The 22,387-nt window shown below is 34.5% G+C and overlaps 1 protein-coding gene across 1 annotated transcript in view; it reads right to left on the reverse strand.

Moving 5' to 3' along the window:
• Positions 1–6,404: 6,404 nt before the first annotated feature.
• Pkn (serine/threonine-protein kinase N) overlaps positions 6,405–22,387 on the reverse strand; it is a 718,384-nt gene continuing 702,401 nt past the window's right edge. Inside the window, exon 21 of the mRNA XM_090368665.1 lies at positions 6,405–6,882. Coding sequence (XP_090224791.1) covers positions 6,739–6,882 — 144 coding nt within the window. The 3' untranslated portion in view covers positions 6,405–6,738. The remainder of the gene's footprint in view (positions 6,883–22,387) is intronic.

A 22,387-nucleotide genomic window follows, 5' to 3' on the forward strand; every position in this document is an offset into this window, starting at 1 on the left:
CTGAGACAATTCAACAATGCATCCTTATTCATAAGTTCTACACTTTTTTAATGTCGCTGAACTCAGTCTATAATTGCTCAGATCACTTTTGGAACCTCCTCTGTTCATGGAAGATATATTTACACGTTTCTGAACTTCTGGAACTTAATCTAGTCCAAAGAAGCCAACTTTATAGATAATGGTTCAAAGACTATCCTAACCACTCCTTTCAGTATAACTGGATATATACCCTTGTCCTCTCTTTATTTTTAAATCTGATAATTTTCTCTCTCTAAGTTTTTCATTAAATATAAAAGCTGAATAATTGTTAAATTAACAGTATTCTCCCCTTAAAAAACACTGAGATGCAAAAAACCTTTTCAATTTATCTACCACTGTCTTTGGATCATATGTACTGATCCCAGCTGATATCTTGAAGTGGGTCAATTTGGTTTATTCCTTTCCTTTTTCAAACTTTGTAGATACAGAACACTAGAGCCTATCTGTATGAATATCTCTTTGCCTCTCCAATTAATTCGGCTTCCCAAGTATCTTTTCGAACTAGCCAATACCTTTCCTAAAATGAAAATTTTAGGAAAATTTTACTTATCCTTGTAGCTTTACTACAAGGATAGTGCATTTTCCAGTTCATATAAACAAAGAACTCTTTTTCTTGGACCTTTCAGAAAAATCCTTTCTATAATCTGTCCAGCTCCTCCTTAGAACTGCTTTATAGATTCCATATTGAACAGGATTTCTTGATAATTTATAGGTACCCTCCTTCAGTTTCTACCTTGTGCCATATCTTTTTTTTGGAAACATTTCCCTTTCAGTATGTGTATCCATCAATAATTTCAGCTGTTCCATTGAACTGAATTCAAATGATATCTAAGGCAAATATAATTACCCTTTAGGAATATACATAATGCATTCAGTACTGATATTTCACTCTAGTGTTTTGATGTTGTTTGAATATTGCTCGCCCAAATGAGGAATATTCAAAAAACTATACGCTCCTCTCTCTTTCTCCTGTACTATACATATAATTACAATAGTAAGGGACTATTAACTAATGGGGTTCTGGTGGGCCAGTCTTTACATTGGTAAAGGCACATTAAATATCGCTAATACAGGGTGGTCATAAAGTCCTGCAATGGTTTTAAATTTTAATAGTAGTAAAAATTATATGAAAGTTCAAGTCTTAAAAGTTTTTTTATATAATAATTTCATCCATGTAAATCTGATTTTTATTTTGTTGTATTTATATTTTATCAATTTCTCTTTTATTTTCAGATATTGAATGACCCCAAATGGTGACAATTGAAGAAAAAGTTAACTGCATGCTTTGGCTTGCAGTTTAAATCAATAACAGCTGTGAGAAGAAAGTTCACTACTCATAAAAGAGATGCACCCCATAAATTAAAAATTAAAAATTTTGAACAAACTGAATGGATCAGTTAATGACAAAACCATGATCTGGGAGACCCCTTGAATCAGTCAACAATGAGGGTAGCCATGTTGAAGTGTGATAATTAAAAACTGCATTAAGAATAAAACTTTAAGACTTGAACTTTAATATAATTTTTACTAAACAGTTCCATTATTTGTATATCTTTAGTTATTAAAATTTAAAACCGGTGAAAGACTTTATGACCACCTGTATTAAGTTTTAGTACTTTGATAGTATGAACCAGAGCTGTAATGCTCAATACGTTCTACGTTGATATCAATATTTGAAAAATAATAAGAGAAGTTTACCTCAATATAAAGTACGTAGAACACTTCTGTATGATACTCTCCAGAAATTAAAACGAAAAAAAAAAAAAAAAAAATATATATATATATATCAAAACTTATATTAGAGTAACAAATAATTTAAAAATTTTTTTTAAAAATTTTGTTATTCTAATGTAAGTTTTTTGATTTTTTCATTTTAATTTCTGGAGAGTATCATATGGAAGTGGTCTACGTACTATATTTAGGTAAACTTCTCTTATTATTTTACAAATAAGTTTTAGTACTTACCACATTCAAATTCTGCATCTCCTATTTTGGAATAATAAGATGCTTCTAATATTCTTATTATGCTGGTATTAAAATTCATAAAACTAATTTAATCAATTCTTAAAATTCATCAAATTTACAACTCTTATACTTCTAGTATACAAATATGTGAACGACTGTATTTTACATTCTTAGTTGCCCTAATAATGTAAAAATACATGTCCATCAAAGTTGCTTATGGCAGTAAATTATCCAGGAATTTTACAAATGGGTATCTGATTAGTTGTAGCATTTTCTGAACTCTTCAGTAATTTCCAGTTATTTTCCTATAATCTGATAGGCATTAGATGGCAAATAGGCATTCTGCCAATGACAGAGAGAGAGAGAGAGAGGGGGGGGACTGATACAGCTAAGATAGAACACTGGTTTTCACCTGGCAAGAAGATAGAATGAAATGGATAAGTAAATCTGATGGTCCTATAGTCAGTTCCTGGAATCAGTATTATAGTAACTTGCAAAGGGTCCAACACTGCTCTTACCACATTACATTTTTTTTTTTTTTTTTTTTTTTTGCTATTAATTTATATGACCAGATGCATTAGGCATAGGGTGTGCTAACAATGGGGGAATATCAGATTTTCTTGAAACAATATTTCAATTTTAATAGGATTGATGATGCAGATAACAGGTACAAACCATAAGAAAGGAATGTCAAAATTTTAATTTTTTGGCACACATTTTGAGGCAATATGTGTGCCCCACAGTTAATTCTTGTGCCAAGTGCACTGAAATATTTGACAGAAGAGGGATGTAATGCATTTTCTAAGCCACTCAACTTTTTAAAAGTTCACTGTTATGTTGTTTGTTATTTTAATTTCAAATGTACATTTTAAATATAAATTTCAATATAAAATGGTGCACAACATGCATGCTCATACACATTGTGCAACAGCATGCCTACCTGCTCATGCTAATTTTTTTTTTTTTAGCTTTTTTTTTAAATGCAGAAAAGTGGAAAAAATGAAGCTTATCTTTGGATCAAAATGGTATTAAATTTTAATTTCAACTATTTTTTCTCCTATAACTTATAAAACTGAAATTAGTGTATTGCTATTTTTGAAAAAATAAAAATAAAAAAATAAAAATATATATATATATAAAAACAAGTGGATCAATTTTTCATTATGAAGCAATAACCATATAAAAATAACCTAGAATCCTTTATAAACTAATTTAGCATTCCATAATGATAACTTTAAAAGGTTAATGCATACATGAATCTGTGTCACTGCAAGAACAGATGTTAGAAATTAAATCTGCAAAACACTGAGCTAACACAGTTTCTGGTAATTTCTGATCAGTCAACTTATGAGCATTTCTCTCTCAAATATAAATAAAAAAACAGAAAAGAAAAGAATATTCTTCCATCTGGAATGAGTGTGCAATGTCATCATTAAATGTACCCATTTCAGATTTCAATTAACATTTTTTACTTTATTTTGAAAACAATTCTACTTATGAAGCCATATTAGAAATATGTCATTATAGGACCATAATTTAACAAAAGTTTCCCCTCCCTTGCACTATCCATTAATACCAAAAGGACAAAATGAAAACTCAGAATGAATCCTAATTATAAATACAAATATAAAAATTTTGGTTTCTGCTGCTGATGATGATGATAAGAAAACATGATACTGCATTGACTAATAAATACCTCTGTTTTTATTTGGTTTTAAACAAATTCAAATTTGTCATGTTACCTTAAGTTATACTCAAACACAATATTGTATACAATTCGCTTTATGTCCTTTAAAATAGATTTTTTTTTTTTTTACAAGGGAAGGTATACTGAAAAATTTAAAATACAAAATAGAAATATCTTTGAATTTACATATCTGTAATATTAACATTTTTAATTTATTAGACTGTTTATTTAACAAGACATACAGGGCTGTGAAGTTTCATATTACTGCTTTTATTTTATGAATAATTAAAAATGAAGTCATACACACCTTCAAATTTACTCGACAGTACAATGATATTAAAATTTATGTTTTAATAAATTATTCGCCTATATTAAGACTACTCACAGTGATTTAGAGCACAGCTGAAGATAATACTAAAATTCATATCTGTACTACAGTATAATTACTAATTATTGCCTATTAAATTGGTATTTCTTTATGCATTTTAATTATTCATAGAATAGTTAATCAATTTTGGCATCATGAAAAGTAAGAAAGATTAGATTATTTTCTTAGGTAAAGCAGATTAAGTTTTTTCATTCAGAATTAGTGAAAAGTATTTTATTATATTGTTACAGGCATCGGTTATTAAAATATATTATTTTTTGATATTAATATTGTCTTAAAGTGGAAACTTATTGAACGAACTGAGTTTAATCACAAGTTTGTTATTATTTACAACTTACACAATTCAACTTCCAATTTTATTTCATATAAAGATTGATCAACATAAAAAAAAAAATGAATAAATAATATATTCTGTGTTTAGATTACACAAAACCTGAATATGATTCTGACTGATTACCTATCCCATACACAATCTGAATAGCTATATCTTGGAATATAAATATTACAGGTATAAAGCTTGATTTATGCTAGCAGAGCTAGCCTACAATAGCTCCTAGGATTGTAAGTTTATAAGTAAATTTTATAAGGAATTTCACTTCTCTGGTGGATAAGAGTAACTGCAGCTATTATGGGTACTGTTCTAACAGCACATTAACTATGTTGGAAGAAAGAGTTATATTTTGGCTAAGAAAACTAAGTTTCTACAGTTCTTCCAAGTAATATCAGTCTACAAAGTATCAAAATATATAACCTCTAAAATACAATACAAAAAAAAAAGCTGTATTACTATAAATAATTCACTGAAAATGGATTTAATTTACTTTCCCCTCAACAAAGCAAATATGAATGTTTGACAGAGAATGGCAAAATGAAGTTTAAAATAAATTACTTTATAAATGCAATAAATTCCATTCTCATTGGTGATTCTGTTATTTTATGTGTAATACTGCTTAGCAGATGTTTCACTTGTCATACATACAAGATTCATTATAACTATGTTCAATCCGGACCCAGAATATCTAGTTGTAAATCATAATCATTTAAAAACCTCACATTAAAATTATAATGTAAAAATTTGTCATTAAACTTGACAGTAACAATGCATAACTGAGATGGTTCATTACAATTAAGACGGCTGATTAATTAATCAAACTCTAGGCTGTTTGAAATTCTTGCAATATACATCATTCCTTTCCTTTAAGTAAATAAATGAATTCCTAAATAATAAAAACAATAGCATATACAAATAGGTATTAAAAAATGGCAAGGATAAGAAATATGATGCATAGAAAATCTGACTATTTATTACTGAGCAATTGACAGTGGTATTGTCTGCACTTTAATGCTATATATATATATATATATATATATTTTTTTTAACTCCATCTGTAGGAATTGTATGCCAAATTAAAATTCTCTTTCAAAGGCTGGGAGGAGATATTTCCTATTTCTCTGAAATGGAAAATCTCAATATTTTATGGCTTCCCTTAAAAGCAACAGGAATTAGAGATTCCAAACAATTGAATTTCAAAGAATTTATTAAAGATTAACTTAATTCTGTACTAATATAGTTAAATTTCACAAATTATAGATGCCTCATCTAGGTTAGAAATAACTCAAACAATTTCTGTATGTGTGTGTATATGGGGGGGGGGATGAGAGAGAGAGAGAGAACACAAGCAATTGGCCAGCAACTGCATTATTTCATGGAGTTTTCAGTTTAATACTATAAGACAGATAAAACAGAAAACAAACTATCTGAAGCTTGTGTCAAAAAAAAAAAAAAAAATCAAAATCATTATCTTTTATAGCTGCAATTATACTACTTTTATATTTATCAAGCATAGTTACCACACATGGGTTTAAATAAGAAAATTTTACCTATCATTGCAAGTATTAAAAATAACAATTTCACTAAAATCTTCACCCTCCATTTGGCACAGGATACTTTTATGTGACTTAAGGCAATGATCAAAATTAGATGCATTTCTGTTCTTACATAGGCATAGTTAAAAATTACATTAAACATACATATACATACACACACACACAAAAGTGAAGTAGATTCAGAAAGGATGTGGGAACCAGTCATGCCAAAATGACTATCTAGCCACTATAACAATTAAGAAGCACCACAAGATCTGAAATATTATATACTAGTTTTTAACAGAACTTGCACATACATGAAAATTATCTCAACGTGACCTAGAGTAATAAATTGAATTACAGAGCAATACTGTATAGAAAGTATACAGATGCAGAATTGTCTTACCACAAGTTACCTTATTGTACAATGTAATACACATCTCTTATTTCTTCCTATTCAGTAGGTTGGCTCCTGTAATCCTGATTCAGCTCCTTTTAGCAATAGTGACCACAAACATTTCCGGAAACGTATAGCATTTCGACTGTTGTATGCTCTTCTGAACTACATCCAAAATTTTAGTCATCACAAAAGTCCCAAGCTGTCACGATACGAGCAGCAAATGAGATTTTCATTACATTAAAATATGCCTGAGGTTTTGGGACATTTTTTTCACTCTCTTGTTCATTATGAGCTATATGAAAGGACGGATTATCAGTGCAAAATGAAGGCACCTGTTCATGACATGCTATCTACAAAAGGCACATAAAATAAAAATTTAAAATCACTGTTATATTAGCACCAGTCAGCCATGTATGTGAAGTCTAGAAACATAGTCTGTTCCTCCATTGTAAGAGGCCGGGGTTCTTTAGGTGGTGTAAGAACAGGTCGTTCAGATGTAAATTCCTCATCAAAATTACTAACATCTTCTAGATTCTTCTGTAATTGGAAAAATACATAAACAAATTAATAATTAAACATAATTTTATACTATAGGATTATGGACTGTAGTAGTAATAACAGAAAATCATGCAAGAAAGCAAGCTTACATAGCATCAGCAAAAAAAAAAAAAACAAAAAAAAACCCTACGCAATTCACTCATCTGTACCCTCCAAGAATTTGTCTAGTTCTTCCTTGAATTTATTCAACCCATCCACTTCCACAACAACAGATGGAAGCCCTTTCCAATAATCAACCACCCATTGACTGAAGGCAAATTTCCACACATCTATCCTGCAACCATCCACCCTCTACTTGAATTTATACCCTCCTATGTGTGTCTCAGCAAGTGGAAAAATGCCATTAATAGTCAGCTTACTTCAATCCATTCAAGGCTTTAAACACCTCAATAAGATCTCCCCGCAAAAGCTCTGATCAATCAGATCTCGAGATGCCGCAATTTGCAGATCTGAAGCCTTTCTAGGTAAGAGCACCCTTTGTTCCCTTCACCAGTCTGGTTGCCCCTTCTCTGCACCTGTTCCAGCAGATCTACATCCGTCCTAAAATGAGGCCTCAGAGCTGTATACAGTATTCATGATGAGAAAGCTTAACCATGGCCTTATACAAAGGGATAATCACTTCTTTATCACCACTTCTTTATCCCCACTAGCAAAGTTTCTGTATATCATTGACAAAGCCCAATGAGTTGTCCTGGCAGCATGCCTGCACTGCTCAGAGAATTTCATGCCTGACTGCACAATTACCCTCAGAGTCTTCACTACCTTAATTGTAGTACCACACAGTTGATAAGTTACTCTGGGGTTACTGCTACCCATATGCAGTACATTGTCATTGTTAAACTTCAACTGCCATTTCTCAGCCCACTGACTCAATTTTCCTATATCTTGTAGCAGAAGCTCGCCCTGATGGCTGCCGTTAACCACACTGCCAACCTTGGTATCACCTGCAAACTTAGACATTACGCTTGATATACCTTCATCAATATCATTAATAAATATTGAAAACAACAATGGTCCCAACACTGAACCCTGGGGAATTCCACAAATAACAATAGTCCATGAAGAGCAGTGCCCATTGATAACCACTCTCTGTTCTTCTTCAACTTAACTATCCCTTTATCCATGCAGTAAATTGCCCTTAATGCTACATTGCTGCAGTTTGTACTTCCATGTGCAGCAGTATCAAAAGCTTTCCGGAAATCCAAGTATATGATGTCAAAGTTATTTTTTGTATCCAGTTCCTTGGTCACTGCATCATAGTAATCTATCAGATTGGTTATACAAGATTGCTCCACAACAAATCCATGCCGTGATTGCAGTATAATTGCATCCTTGTAGAGATGGTCCTGCATTACTTTTTTAAATAGTGATTCCATTATTTTTCCTGGAACGGATTATTCATATTTCCCACTGATCCCCCTTTACGACTTGGAGATGCATTTGCACATCTCTAGTCCATAGGGACCTCCCCTGAATCCAGGGAAGCCTTCATAATTATGGCTAAAGGTTTGCTTACCTCATTCAAAAATTTAAGGGAGCATATGACAGAGATTCGTCTTTTACAGACAGGTTTCTGTCATACAGAAAATATAATGTTAACTATCTGGCTAGAGATCTAACAAAACTGATTAATAAAACCTTTTCCTAACTTGAAATTAACCAAGCAATAAATTATTATTAGCCATATGGCGCAAGGAAGCCTGAGGCTTATGCTGCACCAGCCAAAAAAAGTTTCTGAGTTACCCTGAGAGAGAGAGAGAAGTAGAAGGAAATCACCAAGAAAGAGAAGAATGATGATATCCAGCTCTGGACCCTTGGTGTGCCAAGCCCATACTCACCAGATGTGAGCCCCTGGGGTTAATTTCAATGTAAATTATTCATCTGAGGAATCAGATGAATAATTTACATCCATTGCAACCTTGAAAATACATGTATTTTCAAGGTTGAAGTGGGCATATCATTTTGTGATCATTTACATGCAATGCAATAACTGATATAACAACCATATATAAAAAAGTAAAGAAGATATATATTTATTTCAATAATATGCATAATTAAGTTTGAATATTGCAAGAATAAACAAATTAATTCAAACTCTGTTCACTCCTTTCAAGCATATATCAAACAACAATCAAACTAAGATTTTAAACATCACAGCATTTAGTATACATACATACATGCATAAGCTATAACAGTTTATGCATTTTAAACTTAAACTTTTCAAAGGCAAACTACTCTTCAAAGATTTAAAGTCCTTGACAAGATGCTACATAAGTATAAAGAAGACTTTATAAAACTGACAATGATAAACATGCTTCCTTGCATTCACCAAGAATAACAACAAATACGGTTTACATCCATATACTTTCTATAGAATGTAATGTAAACTGACGAATGCGTAAACATGTGAACAAACCTTTATAATTCTCTCTTTTGTTGAATGGGAAAAATAAAACTATTTTACTAAAGATTTTGTGTCTGCACTTTCCTTAAAGTGATTTCTATGTCCAGTAATTCAATATGGCAGAACAAAAATGCATAAGCAAAAACACTTACTACTCACAAACATCGAGATATTATCCATACTCTGAGAATACTATAAACAAAAGCAAAGGCTAATAATTTTCCCCCAAAAAGGTATTTTGGCTAATTTGTTTAAAATTACTCAGCAATAAACATAAATACCATAGCATAATGTTAATTAGCACGTATCCCTGAGGAAGCTGCGAATATGATTTTCCTGAAAACCGCGGCGGTACTGCAACATGCCTGCCCTGTCATCTCTAATCTCAGACAGCATCAAATCTCTGCCCTCAACTCATTGAAATGAGATGATTCCATTGTCATTTTGCCGGCAGACAAGTTCGTCGAATGGTCGTTTTGAACCATTCTGACTACAATACAAAAGCTCTATCACTTCTACAAGACACCTCTATCTATGAAGCCGTGATTGCCTCCCTCATCAGGATACTAGAATAATGGGAGTTCTAAGCGAAAAGCCTTGTCTACAGTTGGTTTTCACTGGAGAAGATCACCGAGTCCGTACATTGGTGCCTACATGCCTCCAGGTGCCAAATTCCACAGTTCTACAGACTGGCAAAGGTCCACAAGGAGGGTGTATCCTTGTGACTTATCATCTCCTGTTGTGGTTCCACGACATATGAATTGTGCAAGTTCGTTTCCAGTCTGCTCTCGTCCATGGTGGGCAAGACTGCCCATACCATTTCAAAGTGGAGAATTCTTGGACTGAGTTAGCAGTCTAACCATTTCAGGTGATGGCCTCGTTTGATGTGGTGTCTCTCTTCACTTCAATCTCAGTCCAACTAGCCATCACATGTGCAAAGGAGCTTCTAGACAATGACCAGACCCCTGAGCAAAAGACCTTCTCTAATTTCCAACGATATTTGCATCGCCCTCAGATTGTGCCTGGCTGGTGGTGCCATTATGTTTGGCAAGTCCATTTACCGGCAAATACACGGTACATCCATGGGTTCACTAGTTAGTTCAGTAACGGCAAACATTTCAACAGAGAAGCCGGAGAGTCACGCATTTGATCCCATAGCCTTTTGATGCCGCTACGTGGACAATGTATTTGTGGTCATTCCTCAGGAGACTGGCTCTTATACCACCTCAACTCTGTCGCCCTTCATTCAATTCACCACTGAACTGGAGTCGGGCAATGCCCTTCCTTTCTTGGATACCCTTCTCCAGAACAAGAGTTCGCATTTAAAGACTTCAGTCTTCTGCAAGCCAATGTGCTGGCCAATTCACCAACTACCGGTCAGCACATGCATGTAGCCATCTTCTTAGAATGGTGCGAGCCCTACTAACTCATTCCTGAAGATGAGAGGCAACACTGAGATTATTAAGGTTAAGGCAGATCTGGCAAAGTGCAGATATCTGACCAGTGTCCTGGATAGATGCGACCTACAGGCCTGTGACTACGCTGCCAATCATGGGGCCTCACACAGTGATGACCTCACCTCAACTGCATTTATCCTGTACTACCTGAGCCTGAACAAATCCGTAGGGCCTTACAGGCTCATGGGATAAAGTGTTTACAACTTCCAGGGAGAAAGTTGCGGTCCCTCATTTTGAGGTTTAAGACACCAGTTCCCCCTCCTACTACAGATTGAATTAGTGTACCATATTTCCTGCCACGATTGCACTGGCTGCTACATTGGGGAAACCAGCAGAAGACTCAGTAATCAGGTGTCTGAACACAAGAAAGCCATCCATTCGGCGGACGTGGATCACTCGGTGATTGCTGAGCACTTTTGGTCTACCCAGCAAGACATCAATCCATGCCGCGATGTTCAGATTATTGACCGATCCCGTCACTACCATCACAGTGTCTGGTTGAAATCGCTCCAAATCTCATTTTGTAGCGGTTCCTTTAACTGGAACAGAGATCATTGCATCAACCCCATCACTGAGGCAACTATCCTCTTAGCTGACAAATATTGGCACTCCAAGCATTCCCAAGTATTGCAGCTACAACTGCAAGCCTCCAACTTCAACCAGCTAATTGTTGCAAGTGCCCGTAGCACACGATTTCACCTGCACGACCATCATGGCACACACGATATTCTGTATTTTTACAATAAAGGTCACAACTGAAGAAGGATGTCTCTCATTCGAAAAAGCTTTTGTATTTATTACTTTTGTTTTTTGTTCCTAACCTAGTTTATTAAATGGAATTTTAACTACAACCTGTTTGTTTAATCTGTTTTTTCTCAGTGGCACGACATTGTTACTTTTTAGCATAATGTTCTCATAGCAAATTGTGTTAATGTGTCTAAATCTAAATACTAAGATGCTAAAGAGTAAAGAGAAGTATTTAAATATTATGACTGTTTACTGACCTTTGTTTTTTTAGATAGTTGAGATAACTGAAAGAATGGTATCCAATATTATTTGTTATGACAAATCAGATCATGTATATATTAAGTGCAATAGCATCATTAATACACAGCGATTTCTGAATAAACAGAATATTTATAAAGTGGCATCGTTTTAAGTTATATCTCATATGTGTATTAATGATGGCTGTGTATTAATGATGCTATTGCACTTAATATATACATAGTCTAAATTTGCTCACAGCTTGAGGCTTTAGCCCTAAATGCATCGTAGACAAATCAGATCATGTTAGTTAAATTTCTTTGCTGAAGTGTGTAAACGTTTCTTCAATACAGAAAAAACAAAAATAATAAATGAATAAAATAAAGAAAAAAAAAAAAGTGGCTGCCAGATACTGTATGAACAAATGATTAAGGAAATGTAGTAAGACAGATGAAGTTTTTTTTTTTTTTTTTTAAAGAAAAAACAGAGAAAATGGAAGGAATTTAAGCCTTTTAAATGAGAACATATGTTATGGTATTTATCTGAAATACCGTACAGTATTTCTTCTATTACCATATTATATGCATCCTCAGAAAGTGAACTATTAGTATCAGTGGCAAACAAATGCACGTAGCACTTATGCAGCATTAGCCAAAAAAAAAAACAAAAAAAAAAAAACCCACTTTCCATATCATTGTTGACAGTGAAAAAAAAAAAAGTACCAATTTGGGATTAGGGCACCTTTATAATCAAAATAACCAGTTCTACCTTCCTGCAAGAGGTTGTATGTGACTGGCCAACAGCAACGGAGGAGCACACACACAGTGGCAATAAGACCAATGTTTAACGTGCAATAAAACTATTTGATATGCCCTGAGCTTTTTTTGACATATGGCCTATTGCAGTGTCAGCGACAATATCACCTGTCCATCCCTTTTCTAACTAGTTTGTTTGTTCTTCTTTGAATTTATTCTAACTACCCACTTCTATAACATCACACAGAAGTTCATTCCAACCATCAACTGCATGCTGCCTAAAAGAAAATTTTAATTCTGCAACCATCCCTGCTCAAATTGCATTAATGCTTCCTCATTTGTGTAGTAGCTAACACCCAGAGTGATCAACCTGCAAGAAGACTCTACACTTGGAAATTCCCAGGAGATAATACAAACAACAAAATAATAAGAAATCAAACTGACTAAATTTTAATTAACCAAAGGTTTAGAAACATGATGTGCAATACAAAAACTTATCCCAGGGCATATTTAGCTCACTCTGAATATGAAACTGGGGGAAAAAAAACATGGAGAGACAAAAGAGTCTAGCAAAACTAAACATTGAAAGACTTAAAAATGGCACTATAAGGGAACGATATTCCAACATAGTAAAAGAAAAAAATCACAGCAGAAAGAAAATAGATGATACTAGAGATAAACAATGATTAACACTGAGAAAATCTGAAAAATGCAATAAAAGAATCAGCTGAAAGAGTTATTGGAACCAAGCAAAAAAAGAAAAAGAAAGCTTGGATGACAGATGAAATAATGGAGCTAATGGATGAGAGAAAGTAACATAAAAATGTAAATCCCATCAGATTATAAAGTAATACACAATTTGATCAAAAAAGAAACTGTCAAAGCAAAAGAAGCATGGCTTGATCACATGTGTAAGGACAGGGAAGAAATACAGATAACACACAATACCAAGGAACTACAAAAAAAAAAAAAAAATCAAATAACTGGTTGTTGTTTGTTTGTTATTTGGTTTTTAGGAGCATTAGCAACTAAGACCATATTGCTCCGGGGATATGCGGCAGTCATTCCCTGACCTTTCTGCATCCTCCATATTTGGTGGTCACGGGCTCGAAATGTATATATTTGGCTATGGAGGCACCCAAATAACTGGTAAACAAATAGTAAGGACAGGATTTATAAAGAATAAACAAAGCAAGGTAACAATGGATATAGAAGAAAGGAAGACTATATGGCAGGGATATTTAAAATAACTATATGATCAAAGAGATCATCCAGATACAGATGAAGAGATAGAATGGCCAGAAATTATTGAAGATGCAATAAAATATAATATTTATGAAACAGAGAAAATACTAGCAAAAATGAATACTTCTATTACAGTGCCAATACCAAAAAAATCAAACACACTAAAGTGCATTGAAATGATGATTGGCAATGCACAATTTGGATTCACACCTGGAACAGGAACAAGAGAAGCTATTTTCATATTAACTAAAATAACAGAAAAAGCTATAGAAATGAAAATCACTTTATTCATTTCTTTATAGATTATTGATTGATAGAATTAAACACAACAAGTTAATGGAAATCCTCAAGAACTGGCATTGCCTCAAAAGACACCAGACTTACAAAAATTATTTAAAGAAATCAAAGAACTAAAATTGAAGTTGGAAACAAAGGAACAGGGTGGACAGAAATTAAAAAATGTGTAAGACAAGGGTGTATCCTCTTTCTTTCCTATTGTACAACATTTACTCAGAAGTAATAGTCCAAGAAGCCCTGGTAATTAAGAAAGAATAATTATAAATGGAAATGATAATGAACAATTTAAGATATGCAGATGATATGGTGTTAATAGCAACCACAAGCAATGACCTCCAAAATTTGTTAGAAGCAATTGAAAAACAAAGAAAACCTAGGCCTTTCCCAATTACAAAAAAAAAAAAAACCACCCCAAAAACTGTATGTAAATAGAGATGAAATTACATTCCAAATAAAATGTAAAAATTACATCTTAGAGCAAGTAAACAACTACTTCTATCTTGGAAAACAATTCGTCTCAGACAATGATCAGATCAAGAAATCAAAATCAATTGGACAAGTCAAGGCAAGCTTCGGCATAATGAAGAACACATTGTGCAAAAGAAAACTATGCCTTAAAACAAGACTAAGAACTTTAAACTGTTACATTTAGCCCATATTAAAGTATGGATGCGAAATGTGGGCATTGAGAAGATTGAAGAAAATTAAACAGACAGAAAATACTCAATAAAACAGTCCTTCAAATGAGTGGCACCAAAAGAGAGCTAACAAACAAAATCAGCAGACTCAAAATAGGCTACTGTGGCCATCACGAGAGGTTCAAAATTTGAAATACAGCAGAACGTCGGTTATCAGGAATATATTTTTTAATTTTTTATTAATGAACTTATTTTTATTTTTCTTCTTCTTTTTTTTTTTTTATTATTATTAATGGTAGTATTTGAGACAAATGTTTATTATGCTATGAGAGAATTTCTGTGTTTTTTTACGTCGTATATCTGGTGAAATGTTTGATTAGGGGTAATGGGTTTTTTCAGAACCCATTTGTGATAAGAGTTCAGTAATTCGCTTTCGTGAACCCAATTTTCCAAGACACATTTTGTTCTTTTCATTTCATATTATGTTTAGATTAGCTCCAGATTTGGTAAGAATAATATTGGCCTGAAACTGTGCGATTAATTATTTTTCTCAGTTTTTTTATGGTAAAATGTCAACAAAAAGAAACAGCACTGAAATGGGCAGAAAACCAGGAAGAATGCAATATAATCAAGTTGATATTATTAAGGAACTTGAGAGAATTTGGTGCAAAAAAAAAAAAGTCACAACAAACGATCGAACATTATAGGCTCACATCTGGTGAGTATGGACTTGGCACACCCGGGTCCTGAGCTGGATATCATCATTCTTCTCTTTCTTGGTGATTCACTTCTCTCTCTCTCTCTCTCTCTCTCTCTCAGGGTAACTTGGGATTTTTTTTTTTTTTTTTTTTTGGCTGGTGCAGCATAAGCCTCGGCTGCCTTGCACCATATAGCTAATAATAATAATAATAAAAATTTTTTTAAAAAATACTTCAAAATTTTTTCCATATAAAATTTGCAGTAAAATACCCATCTGAATATACATACATATGTAATTGTGTGAATTTTTATGTATAAGTTATTATTATTATTATTTTTAATTAAATAAATTCATTTTTTTTCACTCTAAAAGAAAAGAAAAAAAGTCTTTCTTTTACCTTGATATATTATAACAGAATTTATTTAATTTTATCTTACGTTTGATTATCTGGAAAATTTTGCTATCTGGAAGGGGTCTGACATTAATTATTCCAGATAACTGGCACTCTACTGTACCTAAATTGACCTTACAATGGAAAATTTCCAGCACAACACTCAGAGGAAGGAAAAGAAGAAACTGGATGGATGATAAAAAAAAAAGGCTGGATGGGACTTTGCACAAAGGAAATCATTCATTAGGCGTAGAGAAAGAGATTACTGCTTTAATGCCTCCAACCTCCAAGATGGAGATGGCATGTGAAGATCTGTATAGTCTGAAAATAGGAAGGATTCCATCAGTAATAAGCTTACTTAATCCATTCAAAGCCTTAAACTCCCTCAATCAGATGTCACTGCAGGTGCCTAGTGACTGTGATTTGAACTGAAGCCTTTTCTGGTAAAAGGATGTTCTTACCAGAAAAGGCTTGATTAGTGAGGGTAGTAAAAACATCCTTTTACTACCGTCACTAATCCTGTTGCAATTCTCTGAACTTCTTCCAACAGGCCCACATCCTAAGATGAGGCTTACTTCTGAGGTGGATATCATCATACTTCTCTTTCTTGGTGATTCTCTCTCTCTCTCTCTCTCTCTCTCTCTCTCAGGGTATATCAGAAATTTTTTTTTTTTTTGGCTGGTGCAGCATAAGCCTCAGGCTTCCTTGCACCATATGGCTAATAATATTACAGACTTGTATGCAGTACTCAAGATATGGTCTAACATTCAACCTTATATAATGGGATAAAAAAAAAAAAAAAAAAAAAACTGAAGCCATTATCAACCCACCGCAGGATGGAAGACTCCTCAACAATTCATATTCAGGGAAATGGACCCTAATCTGCCATGCTGGTTATATCATAGCATAATCTGTTATGATTAACCAGTGCAGGTTTGCAGATTGACTGTATTTAGCAGTCAGGAGCTTGAACCACGGTCTACTCAAGGAGCATGTGCTACTGCATTCCCCACTCCTGACCACTTGGCTACGGAGGCCATTATAATGGGATGATCACCTCCCTATTCCTGCTGACTGCCTGTGTACAATGCTCAGAGAAGTTCAAATCTTGACTGCACAATTACCCCAGGGATTTTTTATTCTCCACTATCCTGAGTGATGTACTAATTAACATACCACACAGTTGGTACATTAATCTAGGATTATTGCTACCCATAAGCAGAAGCTTGCATTTGTCAATCTGAAACTTCAACTGCACATCTCAGCCCATCTGTCTAATTTTATAGTTCTTGTTGCAAAGCATACCCTGATTGGATGCAAAATTAGACATTAAGTCTGAAATGTCTTCATCAATGTGATTAATAAATAAAGAAAACAAAAATGGGCCTAGCACTGAAACTTGGAGGACTCCACACTAATAACATAATCCGAGAAGAGTAGAACCCAGTGATAACCACTCTCTATCTTCTCCCACTCAACCATCCCTTTATCCATAGCACTTTTGAAATCTAAGTAGATATCAAAATTATTTTTTGCATCCAGTTCCTTTGTTGGTTATGCAAGATCAGCTCTAAACAAATACATGTTTTGACTGTAGTATAACTGCTTTTCAGTCTAAATGATCATGCACTACTTTTTTAACTGGCAACGTCATTATTTCTGCTGGAAAAGTAGTCAAGCTAACAGGTCTGTAACTATTCAGGTTAGGCTTTGAGCTTCCACCTTTGTGAACTGGAAATGCATTTGCACATCTCCAGTCCATAGGGGATGCTTTCATGCTTCCTTTGCTGCCTTTCTTAATACAACTGGAGAGATCCATCTACCCCAGGCGGCTTTTTTTATGCTTGAATTCAACAATTCCTCTTCTACTTTCCTCTCAATTATTAAAAATCATTTAGAGCTGTCAGGTTTTGACAAACTTCTGGCATCTCCAACCCTAAAAATTCCTTGTGTGAATGTAGATGCAAAATATCTGTCTAATCTGCCATCCCATTAAGCAGGATCATTAACAGTTAACCATTCATATCTAGTGGACCAATGTGATTCATCCCTTTCCTTCCTCCTAGTGTTCACATAAGAGGTCTTTGATGCTTTTCTTTACTTTGATGCATTCTCTGAGAGAGACTTCTTGCAATTTGCTTTACCCTGACTAACCTCCTTTGTGACTTGATTCCAAACTAATTTATATCTACTGTTGGTTTCTGAATCACCTGTAGTAGACATAAATATATAGATGTAATTTATATGCATCCCATGCATTTTTTTTCACTGCCACTAGTTTCATCAGTTCATCTGACATACATTTTGGTCTAAGTATTAAACAGCATCTTTTAATTGGAATAAAAATCCTTGTGGCTTCTACGATTATGTTCCTGAATGCTACCCATTCAGAATTCTCTGTTGGAAATATCATCACTTGGTCCAACAGCATAGAACTTAAAAACTGTCTGAAGACAACTGTAGTCATCTTTAAAAAGCAAAAGCCCTTCCCTTTGCCCGTGACAGTAATTACATATTTAAGCAAACCCCACATCAATAGACTGTGATCACTGCCACCCAGTGACCCCTTTATCTGCAGATTCTCAATGTATAAAGAATCACTGCTGATAATCAGATGAGCAGTGATTCTTCTTGACTCTCTAGAATGCTTGTGTAGAAAGTCATCCAATATATTCAGAAAATCTTACTACTGTGTGAGTGACCCTCCCCCCCCAAGCTCCAGTCAAAATCTCCCATTACATAACATACTGATTTACTGGCCCACTCCATGTCTGTATAGGTGTTCGTTATACTCATCACAATCATTAGGCCTATAACACACTACTAATCTTACTTTTGTTTTCCCAGTGCTTATGTTACACCAAACTGACTCAACATTACACTAGTCAGACATGCCCACTGCATACAATGCCTTTGAATTTATGTGCTTCTTAACTAAGAGCAAAAACTTCACCCTCTCGTATGCTGTTTGTCCTTTCTGTAGGTTTGCCTGTGAACACTGATGAGGTTACATATGCGATCGATCATTCCATTTGATGGTAGACAAAGGGCAGCCAAGTTCCAGGGAAAACAAAGGGAATTTGATGTAGATGGAGAATCGTCATTGGAAGTTCAGAATTTGTGGTGGTTTTTAAACAATTTACATTGTTATTAATTATACATCCTGCAGCACCCCAGATGCAAGTAAGCTCTGTTATTTTTATTCAGTATTTAATAAGATCTGGGCAAACTAAATCACTACAGGGTGGTAATGGCACAATTATGTTCGACCGCCACTGCTTCAGCATAGGAGTTGTTGGTTCCTTAACAGGCCACAATTGCCACGCTCACATCTCATTGAAGGCTGACTTTAGTGTAGAAGTAGATGCACTTAAAAATAAAGTTTATATAATAGGTGTAGTGGGTTTAAATTTGAGTCATTTTTGTAGTATTCAACCTTGAAATGTATGCAAGTAAATTGATGGAATTTCTATCCCCCCCCCCAACATGTGAACTTACTCTTTGTGGCCAAAATTCACCAAAACGCACAAATTTGACAGAATAATTAGCCAACTTAGCTCCTGATTGTTGTTGTAATGTCTCAAAAATTGATAAACTGCAGGGTAAAAAATTGAAAAATGGAATATACATGAAATATCAGCTCAGATTCTGAGACTGAAACTCAAGACATGAATCCAATAGTTTGTCCAAAGCAAGTAAAGAATGATGAGGAAACAACAGATGAAGAAGAGAGCAGATCAGGACGTGTCTCAAAAGCAAGATTGCAAGAATAAAGACAAGGTCCAAAACTGAATCTCCAAAGAACAAAGAAAATACTGAAACTAGTGGTCAGAAAACAGACTACTACAATATAAGGCACAGAGCCCTTCTCCCAGGCAGCTGGATCTGCACTGGAAATATTCATTGGCTGAAGCTTGAAAAATTAATAGTATTGCAAACTGGTAGAATTAGTCTGAGCCAGAAAGCAGACCTTGGAATCTAGACAAGACTGCAGTTACAGTTCAGACAGCGCATTAGTTTATTAAGGGGAAGTCTTGTCTGACGAATCTGATTGGATACTACAATGTGGTCACAAAGGAATTGGATGCAATTAATAATTCTGATATCATATACATGTATTTCAGGAAAGCATTTGATACCGGTGAACATGGAAGACTACTGTACAAATTGGAGCATGATGGCATTAAGGACAAGTTGCTGCTGCTATGGATAAAGGGATGGTCGAGTAGGAGAAGACAAAGTGGTAATCAATGAATACTGCTCTTTGTGGAATAATGTTATTAGTGGAGCCCCCCCCCCCATGTTCAGTGTTGGGCCCATTGTTGTTTTCTATATTTATCAATGATATTGATGAAGGTATATCAAGCTTAATGTAAAAGTTTGCAGATGACACAAAGGCTAGCAGGGTTGTTAATGACACTGATAACTGTACACTACTGTAACAGGATCTAGAAAAGTTGGGCAAATAAGCTGAGAGGTGGCAACTGAAGTTTAACACTGACAAAAGTAAAGTACTGCATATGGATAGCAGTAACCCCAGAGTAACCTACCAACTGTGTGGTACTACCCTCAGTGTAGTGGAGAATGAAAAGGACCTGGGGGAAATTGTACAGTCAGTTATGAAGTTTTTTGAGCAATGCAGACAGGCTGCCAGAGCAGCTGATGGGGTCTTGTCAATGATATACAGGAATTTTGCTAGCAGGAAAAATTAGGTGATTATCTCTTTGCATAAGACAATGGTCAGGCCACACCTAGAATACTGCATACAGGTCTGGAGGCCTCATTTTAGGAAGGATGTAGCGCTACTGGAATGAGTAGCTCTACATCCTTAAGTGACCTAAGGATGTCATTTTAGGATGTAGATTAAGACTACATCCTAAAATGACTTAAGTTCTGCGAATTGCAATGTCTGGAGACTTTGAGGTGATCTGACTGAGGTTTATAAGGCCTTGAATGGTGTGAGCAAGCTCAATGCCGATGGGATTCTGTCTTTTGTTCAGATTGTGCACTTGAAGTGGCATAAATTCAAGTTGAGGAAAGACTGTTGTAGAATAAATGTGCAGAAACTTACCTTTAGTCAGCGAGTGGTTGATTGCTGGAGGAAACTTCCATCTGTTGTTATGGAAGTTGACAGCTTAAATAAATTCAAGGCGGAACTAGACAAACATTTGGAGTGAATGGATAGGTGAAATTTGAAGGATTTTTTTTTTTTTTTTTTGGCTTATGCTGTATAAGCTTGCTTTCTTGCGTCACATGCCTCTACTAATGCTAACACAGTAATAGGATCCACCACCGACACCACATGGACAGCAATACTAATCAGGAATAATAAAATCATAGTGACCAGCATAAACAATCTATGCCCCCTCATGCAGCCTGTGTGCACATCACTTCCCCTCTGGAGTCATTTCGTGTCATATTACTTTACTGTAGGCTGAAAGCACTGGCCTGAGTATAAATTACTTACAAACCACTCTCAATGTACTACTTGGCAATAGAATAATAGTATCCATGGATACTAACTCCAGGTCACCTTTACAGCATAGTCATATGAGTACACAAGTGGCACTCAATGGGCAGGAAACAGTACTTCATGGCCACCACATCACTTAGAGCAGTGGTGTGTAGGATAAATTAAAGGGGTCGTAGCAATTTTTAAATAAAATTAATTTTTGTGTACATAAAAGCTAAAAAAACTATTGTTAGAATTACTTTTTTTCAATACTGTAAATATAGAGACCTTACTACTTGAAGTCTGAGATATGAATGAACCCTACTACCACTGTTTTTTTTTGGGTGACTTTCTTTATTAATGTCCATGTCGTGAATACTCCTTAATTTCTTCTCTGGCTATGGACACACACATAGAAACCAGTTGACTAGCGTGACTTCTCAGTATGTATTAATATTTCTCAGTACTCTTTCTGAACGATAATCCCTTTAGCTTGTGTTACCAACAGCACAAATTTTCAAACTGCCTAAAGGCCAGAGGTGTGAATATGCAGTGGCAGTAAACAGCAAGTCTGTTGCACACATACTTTATTCTGCTTCGTAATTCGGTACTTTTATGTGAACTCGGAAGGTTTTTCATTCTTCTGCTTTTTATATTGCTTATTTCATGTTATTATCGTTGTTTTTAAGAAAAAAAAAAAAAAAAATATATTTTACCATAGACAATTGGGTAATCAGAACAAAATGGCTGAGGAGTGACGACAACAATGCTGCTACAGGTACTTCCGAAGCTAATAAGGTATGAAATATATCATGTGAAAATTTGGACACTGTTATTTAAAGTGTAGTGCAACCACAAATTTCTGGAAGAAAGCAATCATATTCCAAATGAAAAAGACTAGAAAATATCAAGAAGAATTTACGAAGTACAACTTCACTTACAGTGTTGTTGATGATGAGCAATGTCCCGTGTACATAATGTTACGAAAAGCATGAAACCTATTAAATTAAAGACAGTAACATACAAAACATCCAGAGCTAATGGAAAAAAACTGAATCCTTTTTCAAAAGATGCGCCGATGCCATAAAAGGTGTGAAATCTTTCATGAAGAAACATATGGCAGTTCCTTGTAAAGCTTTAAGAGCATCGTTGGAAATTTCA

The sequence above is a fragment of the Mastigoproctus giganteus genome, chromosome 2 (assembly GCF_048544385.1).
Source record: "Mastigoproctus giganteus isolate SK-2022 chromosome 2, ASM4854438v1, whole genome shotgun sequence".
NCBI classification, from domain to species: domain Eukaryota; kingdom Metazoa; phylum Arthropoda; class Arachnida; order Uropygi; family Thelyphonidae; genus Mastigoproctus; species Mastigoproctus giganteus.